At 36.4% G+C, this 12567-nt stretch overlaps 1 protein-coding gene across 1 annotated transcript in view; it reads right to left on the bottom strand.

Moving 5' to 3' along the window:
- Window positions 1-6: 6 nt before the first annotated feature.
- The window catches only part of SLC30A9 (solute carrier family 30 (zinc transporter), member 9), a 39838-nt gene continuing 27277 nt past the window's right edge, over window positions 7-12567 (bottom strand). Inside the window, 6 exon segments of the mRNA XM_012648488.1 lie at window positions 7-1201; window positions 5166-5279; window positions 7137-7266; window positions 10168-10333; window positions 11304-11411; window positions 11871-11942. Coding sequence (XP_012503942.1) covers window positions 1157-1201; window positions 5166-5279; window positions 7137-7266; window positions 10168-10333; window positions 11304-11411; window positions 11871-11942 — 635 coding nt within the window. The 3' untranslated portion in view covers window positions 7-1156.

Below are 12567 nucleotides of genomic sequence, written 5' to 3'. Positions count from 1 at the left end.
GCATGCTTTTTCACCTTGATAACTTATGGTCATTAGAAAGCTATTTACTTACATACTATGTTATAGTCAACATACCACGCTAAATGCCCATTTGTAACTGCAACAGACTCGTAGACACACTATTGACTATATTATACAAAACCATGACCATAAGTTTCAGTGTAAGAGATTTACTTGTCTCTTCCTTAAAGCAAGAAATATCCCACAGTTCAGATTTACATAAGTAGTGCCTCTTTTTAAATAAATTAAAAATAAAATGCTATCCTGTCCATAAAAATTATAAATATTTCTAGTCCATTTTACAGAATGTTAAAATGGTCATAAATGTATTATCTCCCAGTAAATAAACACTATGGCACTGAAGCCAGTTTAAAAAAAAAAGTCATCACACTGGCCCATGGAAATATCTAGGATTCTTTCATATCTCCTAACATTAGAAAAAGTAAACCAAATAAGGGAAAAAAGCCAAGAAGAAAAAGAAATTTTACAAAATGGCAACTCCTATGACCCAGAAGAGTTCGATAATGCCTACATTTGATTCGGTAAACTAAGCCATGTCTGGAATGAACATTTGTGGGTAACTAGGTTAGGAGAGTGTTCTTCTCAGCACTCAGGTCAAAATCACAAGGGATGTAGAAATACTTTCCACATTCCACAAGGAAAGACAGACTTGGAAACGGATTGACTGTTTAAAAACCACATACCAAGACTGATCCAGAATATTCAAGATTGGCATTTTGATGGAGTGAAACCTTCAGTGGCATCAAAATTAAAAATCACAATCCCGTGTGAGGATGCCACTTATTTTTACCACCGTGGAGAAAGGGAACATGATTGCCAAGTATGACACACGCTGACAGGCTAAAATGAGAAATTATGAACAATTTTAAGTAACCAAACTGTTCCCTGTGGAAGCATAAAAACATGATTTTCAAATTGATTCAACTTGTAATGTGTCTCTTAGATGTAGGAAGTAGATTCCATTCTGTGGCCTGTTGAACTGCTCTTTACATAAAATATTTCCTCCACCTTAAAAAAAAAAAAGGCTTCTGAGTGGCACCGTCGCCTTCAGTGTGGGAGAGAGCAAACAGGCTTTGCGGAGTGGCGTTACATACTTGTTTCCAAGGCCTCCACCAAGGTGGGTGACTCCATCAGATCACAGTATCTCCAAATCTACATGTCGGACTTCGGGATTTCGTTTCTGGAAGGAAAAATCACCACATTACTCACAGCAAAACAAAATCTCCTGTTTCCTTTTATTCCTTTTCATCACTACAGCCACTGAAAACACTTGGTCAAGCTACTTCACTCTAGCCTACCAACAAGAGAAACATTTGCATAAGAAAACAAAATAAGATCAACCGCTGAACAGACACTATCAACAGTACAATTAACAGTCCCGCCTCCCTGAGTTTGTTCATGTGTCATTAGTACAGAAATGTGCTAGGACGGGCCAAGCATTCCAAAGCACTGAAAATATGCTTTTTTTTTTTTGTGGTGAAAGGAAAATTACTGCAAAACAGTAATAATCAGAAAGAGTAAACTGATAATCACTTATTTATATACTTCAGCAACAACCCCTATAGTCTTGAGCCAGGCACCGTGCTAGGAAATGGAGCTGTGACTATTAAATAAGACTCTGCTCCCGACCCTGAAGGACTCAATTGAAATACCCACCTACCAGTTAAAGTATTAGAGCTGATAATAAAAACAGTTAAAATTTATTGCGTACTTACTCACGTGTCAAGTACTGTGCTAAGGGACTTCACGGGGCACGCATGTTTTAACATCCTCATAGTAACCCGATTATTATTTCCATTTTACGTATGGGGAAACTAGTTTGAAGACATTAACTGACCTGTCCAAAGTCACACTGCTAGTAAGTCACAGAGGCAGGACAGATTCCAGGCCCCGGGCTCCTAACCAGTACAGTGCACTAAATAGCAACACTGGGAACAAAAACGAGAGAGCCATCGCTCTTGCTCATGAGGTCCAGAAGGACTCCGACAAGGACGGACCATCTAAGCTAGGTTTGGACGTGGTGAGTCTTCCAGATAGATAACGACGAGTATCTAGACGGGAAAAACGGCGCGAGCGAAGGCGGAGAGCCCGGGAAGCATGTGCTGGCACAACCGCAGAGCAGCGCAGAAGCTGCGGAAGGGCAGGGTTAGTAACGAGGCTGGAAGAACCAGCAGAAAGCAGGCTGTTAAAAATGGCATACGCTAGCTTAAGGAAGTTAAACTGAACAACAACAAACACCATCTAGCGTCATGTGCCTGCTCTGTGCCAGCCCCCGAAGTAGGCGGCAACAATGGACAGGAAACAGTGTTTGCCCATGGACGTGTGTCTGGAAGTGAGGTGACACCGGGGAATAGGGAGGCAATTATAATACCCTTCCACAGGGCACAGCAAGGTTTGGGGTTTCTTTTTCTTATGAGTGCACAAAGGAAGGACACCTAAATCAATTCGAGGGGCACTAAAAATGTAATAAAATGTAATATGATGTGAGAGTGGAGGACAAAACAGTGCATATAAAAGAACTAAATCTGCAGCTATCAAAGAGGAAGTAAGTGCTGTCAAATCAAGAGGGGCAGCATAAGACTTTTATGCAGAAATATGGCAATAAATAAAAAAATACTAGAAGTATTAAAAACGGTTGTCTCTGAGAAGGATGATTAAGGAATGAGCAGGGTGATACTTGTGTTATCTTTCTAGTTGTTTGACTTCATAAATTTTGTGCATTTGATAAAAATTGTGAAAATAAATCAACAAGGGGAGAAATGCTCCTGTAAGTGATTCTCATAATCAATCAGGATTAACAATTCCTAGCTTAAAAGTAATATCCTAGAACTATGTGCATATTATTTGTATTCAAGGAATTCAGTTATAAAACTAAAATCTGGTATAATACTGGAGTTTTGCTCTAGGTAGAACTTTCCACTGAACGTACACAGGGATTTTTCTCATACCTGGTGCTGTTCAGTGGGCCTGGGGTGCTCTCCTCTTGGATCCAAATGTGAGCATGGTCAGGGACCCCCAAACATGGAGGGCACACTTTTTTCCTTAATTTCTTCTTTGTTTGAAACTATTCCCTGTCTCTAGAACTCCTTAAATTCAATATGGAATAAAAAACTATTTCTCCAAACACAAATGAAACTGAATTTTATTCTCCTCCTCCATTCGACCCTATATCCTAATATGACTTGAAAAATTTAGATGTATGAGGAAGTTTGACGTTATTCTATTTAAAAATCACTATATAACAAATGTATATTAATAAAAACTATCTCAAGGAAAAAAACCTAAAAACTTAATTTACTCTGCTTTTTAAATCAAGTTTTCAGAGAGAAAACTAATCAAATTTGTAAAATATATGTGCACAACACAAAGCAGACACACACACGTTTGCTGAATGAATAAATGAATAAAAGAAACAGGATTAATGTCCTTACAATTCAACGTTTACTGCCTAGCAAGATATCACATGCATAGTAGAAATGGATATTTGTTAAAAAAAAAAAAAACCTGAAAATCAATAATTGGTGTCCAACTTATAATTTTCATTCATTTATTCAATAAACACTTTCAAATATACTATATCGCATGCACTGCTCGATGTCAATTAGACTATTTTATACACCAGAGAGATTTTATTCCAATACTCATACAGAGAGGAAAATCAAATTATATAATTTATTTTCCAATGCTACAGACTCAAGTTAAGAAAATGTAATAGGAGGATGCAACTAGAGAAACAAAGACAAAGAGCAGAGCATTTAACCGGAACATACGAGGAATTCGCAAATGCCATGGCAGCCTCCCCATTCCAATAAAGTCATTTCTCCTGATACATAAAAAACTTCATGGAGGGAAAGGAGAAGGGTTTGTCTACACTCTGATGTATAGAAGTAGGACAAAAAAAAAATTTATGTTAATAGTTCAAAGAACTTCAAAATAATAATAAGATATGTTTTATAATTCTCATTTTGTAATGAGAATTTATGAATTAGTCTCTATTAACTTTAACATCATTACTTAGAACTATGAAAGTTCTAAAATTTTAAGCCAAAAATATCGTCTATTCTAATACTCAATGGCATTACTCCACGGAGATGGCTATACTGGTGCAGAATTATATTAATGAGTGTGATCTTCCAAAGTAATTCGATAATAATTAAAATTTAAACTTGGAAGGCAACCATGAGATACTAAAAATGAGAGATTATGCCATTGTACAAAGTTTTGTGTCCAAAAGAAAATCAGCTTATTTTCATGAATATGAAGCATAATTGCATTCATGCAGTTCCTTTTGGTTTGGTACCTCAACTGTGAAGAACTTTGCTTTGACTTAAGGTTAATAATGCTTTATTACTTTAGCCAGAGATGTTTCAACCTGGATGTATAGATTAAACTTAGCTTCCTCGTTTGACAGACTTATATAATTCAAAAACACTATTAATGATTTAATAGCATTTAATTAAAGTACAAAGGTAGCTAAACGAAAACAATAAGCTTATCTGACTGTAGTAAGAATAAATACAGTTGAGAATGACCAATTTGGTAATATTTTTTTTTAGAGACAGGGTCTCACTCTGTTGCTCAGGCTGGAGTGGAGTAGTGGTAGGATCACAGCTCACTACAACCTCGAATTCCTGGGCTCAAGAGATCCTCCTGCCTTAGCCTCTCGAGTAGCTGGGACTATAGATGCATGCCACCACACCTGGCTAATTTTTTTTTTTTTAATTTTTTAATTTTTTTTGGTAGAGCTGGGGTCTCGCTACTATGTTCCCCAGATTGGTCTCAAACTTCTGGCCTCAGCTCTTGTCCTTTGCTAAGAAAGAGCAAGGTTCCTGGAAAACTTTCAAAATACTTCCAATTTAAATCAAACAAACAAAAAAACCTTTTGATTATTTTAGAAACCAAACAGGCAATACAGAATAGTGGTTGTAAGTATAGAATCTGGAATCAAATAACATAGCTCAAATCACAATTATCCTATGTCCTCGAGTAAATTATCCAACTTCTCTTTCTTGTGTGCAAACGCCCATGCATGGGGTTACTGGGCATGTAGGGGATGCATGTGAGCCACTTCGTGTCTGATGTAGAGTAGCTGCCAAAAAACTGGTTACCACTATCGTTACATCATTTTTATGAATACATCTTACTTTCAGTTCCTCCTCAAGTCTATCCACTTCAGCTCCTAAAGTATCAATAATATTTTCTCCATGTTTAAGCATAAAGGTCTCTAGCTCTTCAGGAGTTTTCACTTCTTGAATTTCCTAAAAGAAAATGAAAGCAAGAACAAATTAATTTCTAAAAAATCCTTGACAATTCCTTTATAAAAAACATATAACCAACACCATTAAATTTAATGAAAAATAAAAAAAAACAACTTTAAGCCATAGGCAACAGATTAGCTATTTCCAAAAAAAAAATTCAGATCAAGAAAACTGAATACAATGCTATGCTAATTTTGCACTACAAAATTAGTGGGAAAAGAATAGACTATTCAAGAAATGGTGTGAGAACAATCATTTTCTTGCGACGAAAAAGTATTAAATCCCTACCTCAGACTATTAAATAAATAATTCTAAGTGGATTAAAGACCTAAGGGTAAAAAGCAAACCACAAACCTTTTAGAAGAAGAGGAGAATATTTTTATGATAATGGGATATGGAAGGATTTTTCATGCAAGATAATAAAAAACACAGAGGAAGAGATTACAAATTTGACATTAAAATTAAAAACCATATTAAATCTTCTGTACAACAAAGTGAAAAGTCAAACTAGAAAAAGATATTTGCATATGTACAACTGTGGAAGAATTAGTATTGAGCATATTAAAAATAAAATGCTTAGAATCTGTCAGAATAATAAAAATTAACTAAATACGAATTAAAAAGCAAGAAGCAATGTAGAGGAAATTCCAATGGTCAATGAACTTCAATGTTTATTAACCTCACTACTCCAAGAAATAAAACAAGACACTATTTCACAACTATCATATTTTCAAAAATTTCAAAACTCTACCAATACAACCTAGTAAAAATATGAAGCAATAGAAACTTTGATACACTGACACACTTTGGAGAACAATTTGGCAATTATCTAGGGAAGTTGAAGATAACGCTCACTGGCTGACCTATTATAAATCTAGCTATCTATGTGCTACCTTAAAGAAACTTTCGCATGTGTGAACAAGGAAACGTGTGAACAGGAGAATGCCATCGTGGCACCATTTCATAAATGTCCATCAGCTAGAGGCAGGAAAATAAATTGCAGCATATTCACAGGATGGAATATTATATAATAATGAAAGTAAATTAACTAGAGATATACAAATTAACATGGCACAATCTCAAAAACACTCTGTTAAGCAAACTGTAGAGAGATACATAGAGTAGGATATCGTTTATACCAATTTATAAACATGCAAAATGTTACACATTATGCTACAAAGTGCTGAGAAGTATAAAAATCTGAATGGAAATGATAGGTACCAAATTTAACATCATGTCTAATTCTAAGGATGGAGAAAGAAGAATGGGATCTAGAAAGAGACAATAAGGCCTGAACTGCTTTTGTCACGATTTACTTCTCTAGACCTTAAACAAGGACAAAACATAACATAGCAAACTGTTAAGATTTGACAAAGGCCAAGTAGTTGTCTCTATGCTATTCATTGTATTATCTTCTGTAAATTCTCTTTTAACTTATTCTTAACAAAAAAGCATGGAGTCTGGAGTCAGATGTAGGTTCACATCTGACTCCATATACATGGCTCTGCAACCCTGCGCAAGTTCCCTGATCTCTCTGTGTCGCCATCTGCCTGTATGTTAAAATGAAAATGTTACTTCTTTACTCCACAGGGTTGCTGATGGTAAATCAGATAAAACAGGTGAGATGCCTGGCACTTAACAAGCACTTAATAATAAGTTTACTCTTCTGCTATCTCCTCTGAACCACACTACAGTAAATAAAAAGGTCTGTGTCAAATTTTGGAATCTAAGAAGCTGAGAGCTGAAGTGACTTTAAGATCTGTTTAAAAAAAGAAAAAAAAGATTTATCTTGTTTACTTTAAAAGCAATTTTTCTAACCCTCAGCTATATAGAAAAATGATAAATACATAAACTTACTTGTAGCATTTGATCGAAATCTTGTTTTTCCAAGTATGATCTTGTAACAACTCGTCCATCGAAATCTACTTCTGCCTTAAATCTTACTTTACCTAATCCCAGATCTGTGGCTTTAACATCATGGATTGCCCTGCAGTCAACAACAATGCGTCAAATTTATATACACATACATCACACACATGCACACGCATCTACTTCAATGGCACAGAGTCTAGGATTCTTGCTTTTTTCCTGCTAGTGATGGACATGGACTAAGATGGCTTCAGAGCATTCACCATTAGGTGTCACCTAACATTTTCCAAGGTTCGCTGTCCGTTTAGATTATTTTGCATAGTGTCCTACAAAGGCACAAACTCAACAAATATTACTTTATGGTAATTTGTATACACATGAGTTATAAAGCTTGGGTATTAAAAATCATTAACTCGAAATCACTTTTCTAAAATGTTGTCGTGTCATCTCATAAACCTTTTTCCCCATATCTACTTAACAATTTCCTAAATACCATTTATAAAAGAAAATTGTTTTGATAATAGTGTTTTAGAATATACTAATCACTTTTACATTCACTAGCTTCTTTAGAAGTCTTCACACAATGCTGTGACGTTCCCTATTAGAATGAGGTTAATAATATTAATAGTAACTACCACAGGGGACTGACGTGGGGATGCTGAGCCAACACACGTACAAAAGGCTTAGTACCCACTACAAGGCAGCGATCGAGAATGGCCTCATCAAGTCACAGGGCAGCATCTTTGTTTTACGGATGGTAAGACAGGCCCAGAGGGGCCTAAGCGGCTGCTCAGGGTAATTCAGCCAGCGAACAGCAGACCAGGACTCCCCAGCCCAGCTCCGCAGACCCGCAGGCCCGGCGGTGTTCCCTGCATCCCACGCCGCCTCCCAGACGGGAAAGCGGATGCTCAGGCACAGCTGCTTCCCGTCCTGCCCTGATCCCGCAGTCAGCCTGCCCCAGAGACCTGCGGAGAAAGTCCCTTCCTTCAACGGGACCCTCACAGCATCTTTTCAATACAAGATATATAAGAAGTAACAAAACACTCTGTGACAAGTTACTTAGCTAAAAAAGTAAAAATTTTAAGAAAGCACTCTCTGTCTGTATCCTGGGAACATAGAGATCTACCAAAAAATAAACCCGTGAGACTTAAGTACTCTTAAAACATTTGACAGGCAGAAATGAAGAGAGAAACAGATAATCCAACAGTTATATCTGGAGACTTCGATACTCTACTTGAATAATGGATAGAACAATGGGGCAAGACGATCAACAGGGAAACTGAAGTCTGAACATCACGAGCCAACTAAACCCAACAAACATCTACAGAACACTCCATACAACAACAGAACATATCTTCTTCCCAAGCACACATAGAACAGTATCCAAGATAGACCACCTGCTAGGCCATAAAACAAACCTCAGTAAATTTAAAAGGACAGAAGTAATACAAAGTATATTCTCTGACTACAATGAAATAAAACAAAGCAATAACAGAAATAAATTTGGGAAACTCACAAATATGTAGAAATTAAACAATATACAAAAAGAAATCAAAAAGGAAATCAGAAAATATGGTAAGATGACTAAAAATGACATAACAGGTCAGGCACAGTGGCTCAAGCCTGTACTCCTAGCACTCTGGGAGGCTGAGGCAGGAGGACTGCTTGAGTTCAGGAGTTAGAGATGAGCCTGAGCAAGAGCAAGACCCCATCTCTACAAAAAATAGAAAAAAATTAGCCAGGCGTGGTGGCATGTGCCTGTGGTCCCAGCTACTCAGGAGGCTGAGGCAGGAGGATCACTTGATCCCAGGAGTTTGAGGTTGCAGTGAGCTATGAAGACGCCACCGCACTCCAGCCAGGGCGACAGAGTGAGACTGTCTCAAAAAAAAAAAAAAAAAAAAAAATATATATATATGTATATATCATACCAAAATTTCAAAAGAGAAACTAAACCATTAAGTTACTAAGTCTGGTACTGATTTTCAGAATGCTCAACTCCTGAGTTGGGTGGAGGCAGGGATGGGGGAGAAAAAAAAGAGTATTTAACGTCTAATCTTTTTTAAGAGACGGGGACTCCTACGTCACCCAGGCTGGAGTGCAGTGGCTATTCACAGGCATGATCATGGTGCACTGCAGCCTCGAACTCCTGACCTCAAACAATCCTCCTGCCTCAGCCTCCCAAGTAGCTGGGCCTACAGGCACGTGCCACCACGCCCAGCTCTGAATTTATAATCTTGATCTAATGAGGTAACTACTTTTCAAGACTAAACATATAGGGCATAAAATATAAATCTAGTAATCACTAATATGTTGTATTAATTCAAATATTTAGGTCATTTTTAAAAGATTTAACTTAAAGATTTCAAGTATAACCCAGAAGAAAAATATCTTCTTATTTTAAAGTTTGAAAAAATATATATATAGCTAGTGGAAAATTAGGATTTCAGAAGTTTGTTCTTTTACTTTGTTATAAAACTGTAATGCTGCTGAGTTTCACTGAAAAGTACTATTAGAACTCTATCTCTTCTGCTGATTATCTCCTAAGTCTTCAGTTCTTTAGTCTTACACAATTTAAAAGGAAAAAATTTTTTAATAAGCTATAATGGAGTCTGTTTTCAAAAGAAATATATATTTAATTTGGTAATCAGTTTCCTATGAATAAAAATCTTTTAAAGTACGTTCAATTAGTAACTGCAACACAAATATAAGGCAAACATAAACATTAATATAAAGGTTCCACATTAAGTGTTTCCACATTAAGGAGCCAACTATTCCTATTAAATCTGACTGTTCCTTATTCTAAAAAGTTTAAATATACAGAATTTAAAAGGAAACTTTTAAGGAGTTTCCTAAATGTATTCTTGCTTCCCTCCAAGATTATAATTCTGAAAAGTAATAGATTTTAAAAAGTTCTGAAGGCTAGGAATCCAAAACTTCCTCTGGCAGTATTTATACCGAGCAGTTCTCTTTTCAATCTGTTTTCTGTGAGCCTTGGTAGCAGCGCTGGGAAAAGGCTGACCTTACTGACGGGTCGTTCTCCAGGAGCTCAGTGAGCCGCTGCACCTGTTCTGGCTGGATGGACCGCCCCAGGAGCGCCTCTGTGTTCGTGTAGATGAGGAATGCTGAGACCACGCCCAGCAAGGTGCCCACGCCCAAGGAACCCAGGCTGTCATACAGTGGATTGCCTAAATAAAGCACGTGAGAGATCAGTAAATACACGTTTTCTATTATTTCAGTGACCTTTACAAAGAACCAAACTAATAAATCAAGGCACTTCAAATTTATTCCTAATTCTTTTAATTACTTCCTTTAATGACTCCTAATAGTTTACTATACTACAAAATGGGGATGATACAGCTTGCTTCATATTACTTAAGAGTATTATTCAATTTAATTGTTCAAGATGCTTTTTGTATCTGGTCATTGCACGGGTTCAGAGCACTTTCAGATTAGAGACACCATATACACAGTGACATAACAAACAGTACATTTCTTTTAGATATATCAATAGCACTTTTCCTACACTGGACAGACAGTACATTCACTCGTATTTAGACACGTCAATGAAACTGACGTGCACAGCCTTGGGATGTGGGAGGAAGCTGGAGTGCCTGGAAAAATCCCACACAGACATGGGGTGAACATGCCAACTCCACACAGACAGTGGTCCCAGTCAGGAACTGACTGTTTTTTTCGTCAACCTTATAATGAAACAACGTTGAATGAAACTATGTTATTTAAGGACCTGCTGTATATTTATTTAGAACTTTAGAGTTTATTAAATTTCTCTCTCATACTATCTTAATTAACCTGTAAGTTACCAAGGCAAATATTAGCCATACTGTGTTACAGGTTAAGAATTTAAAGTTCAGAGTGACTGCATAATTTATTAAGTCACAGCTAGAAAGGTTTAGGGCATTATAGGAATCTTCTACTAACAGCCTTTCTTATTTCTAAATTAGAGAAATTTCTAATTCAAAGAAACCTGAACGAATACGTTCACTAAATGTCTTATACAAATCAATGATTAGTATGAAATTAACACTGAACAATCTATTGGTTTAATACTATTCAATGATGTAAGAAAAATTCCCATATATTAAAGAATTATTTAAGTAGTACAAATAAATCACCTGTAATTTAAGAAATATTTACCTGTTATAGAAGTAAGACCCATGCAGGTGGCTGCTATTATTACTCCCAGAACTGCTGCAGTATCTTCCAATAACACAACATTTGTACTAGGGTCACGGCTTTCCATTACTTAATCATTGGGGGAGAGACAAGAATAGAAAATTTCTGAAATCTTAACTTGACACCATTGGGTAACATCTTAATAAGTATCCATGTAAAATCAAGATATAAATTAAGATAAAAATGTATGGGAGATCATGATTTTAAAAACCCTGTTCAATGTAAACATAATTTCTTGGCTTAAATGTCAACAATAACTTACATATAAAGTCAAATTGCTTTCTCAAGTTATAGAAGCATATATAGAAACACAGTGGTTCACTTAAGTCAAATCTGGACGTAAAGTATCCATGTTCAAATTGCATTACATTCCTCTTTTTAAAAGAGCTTACATATTCCTAAGAGCCACACAGGGACTTGACAGCAAGATGTACTTTGTACACATCTATCAGGAACAAAGCAATAGTACCCGGTGATTTCAAGCAAATAAAGGAGATGAAATAAATACCTGGCTTCTAGAATACATACCATACTTGTAAAATGACATTCCTTTGGCCCGAGCACTCCTACGAAGTTCATTTACGGCAACAACGAGCGTTGCTGAAAGAAAAGCATTTATTTATATTAGCAAGGAAGCAACTTCGTGCCTCTCAACTTTAAAGACAGCATCTCAAAAGATAAGTAAATAAGCACAACATTTTAATGCCAGGGCTGGCAATCAGGAAAAGTCCCATATTGACCAGTCATCGAGACCCCAATTAATCACGACAATAAAATGAATCCCCTATTTCTAAACCATAATAACTAAACAGAATTACTACAACAACACCCTTAATTTATTGAAGAGCTTCTATTTGGCAGGAACCACACTAAGCATGATCACTTTTGATCCTTCCAATCTTTGGAGGCAGGTGGTGCTATCGACACTGTACAAACTATCAAAGATGAGAGGCCCCATAAATATACGCAATTATGATCGATCTGCCAATTCAAAATAATATTAATTCAAAAATACCTCTCCATTCCCACTGCTTCACTTGACCAAAAAATAAATAAGTAAAAAAAAAATAGATGAAGGGAACACTATACATAGAAGGTGACAATGTTTCAGGAGTAAACGAACTATGAACACAGCGGTAAATTAGGCAGTTTCATACTGATATTAGCAGTTCTCCGTCACAATACTGCCACAGCTGCATATTTCAGAGACTCTGAAATATTCATA

This window comes from Propithecus coquereli, unplaced genomic scaffold (genome assembly GCF_000956105.1).
Source record: "Propithecus coquereli isolate 6110/MARCELLA unplaced genomic scaffold, Pcoq_1.0 Scaffold288, whole genome shotgun sequence".
NCBI classification, from domain to species: domain Eukaryota; kingdom Metazoa; phylum Chordata; class Mammalia; order Primates; family Indriidae; genus Propithecus; species Propithecus coquereli.
The sequence above is the reverse complement of the archived record's forward strand: the minus strand, read 5'-3'. Positions and strand labels throughout refer to the sequence as shown.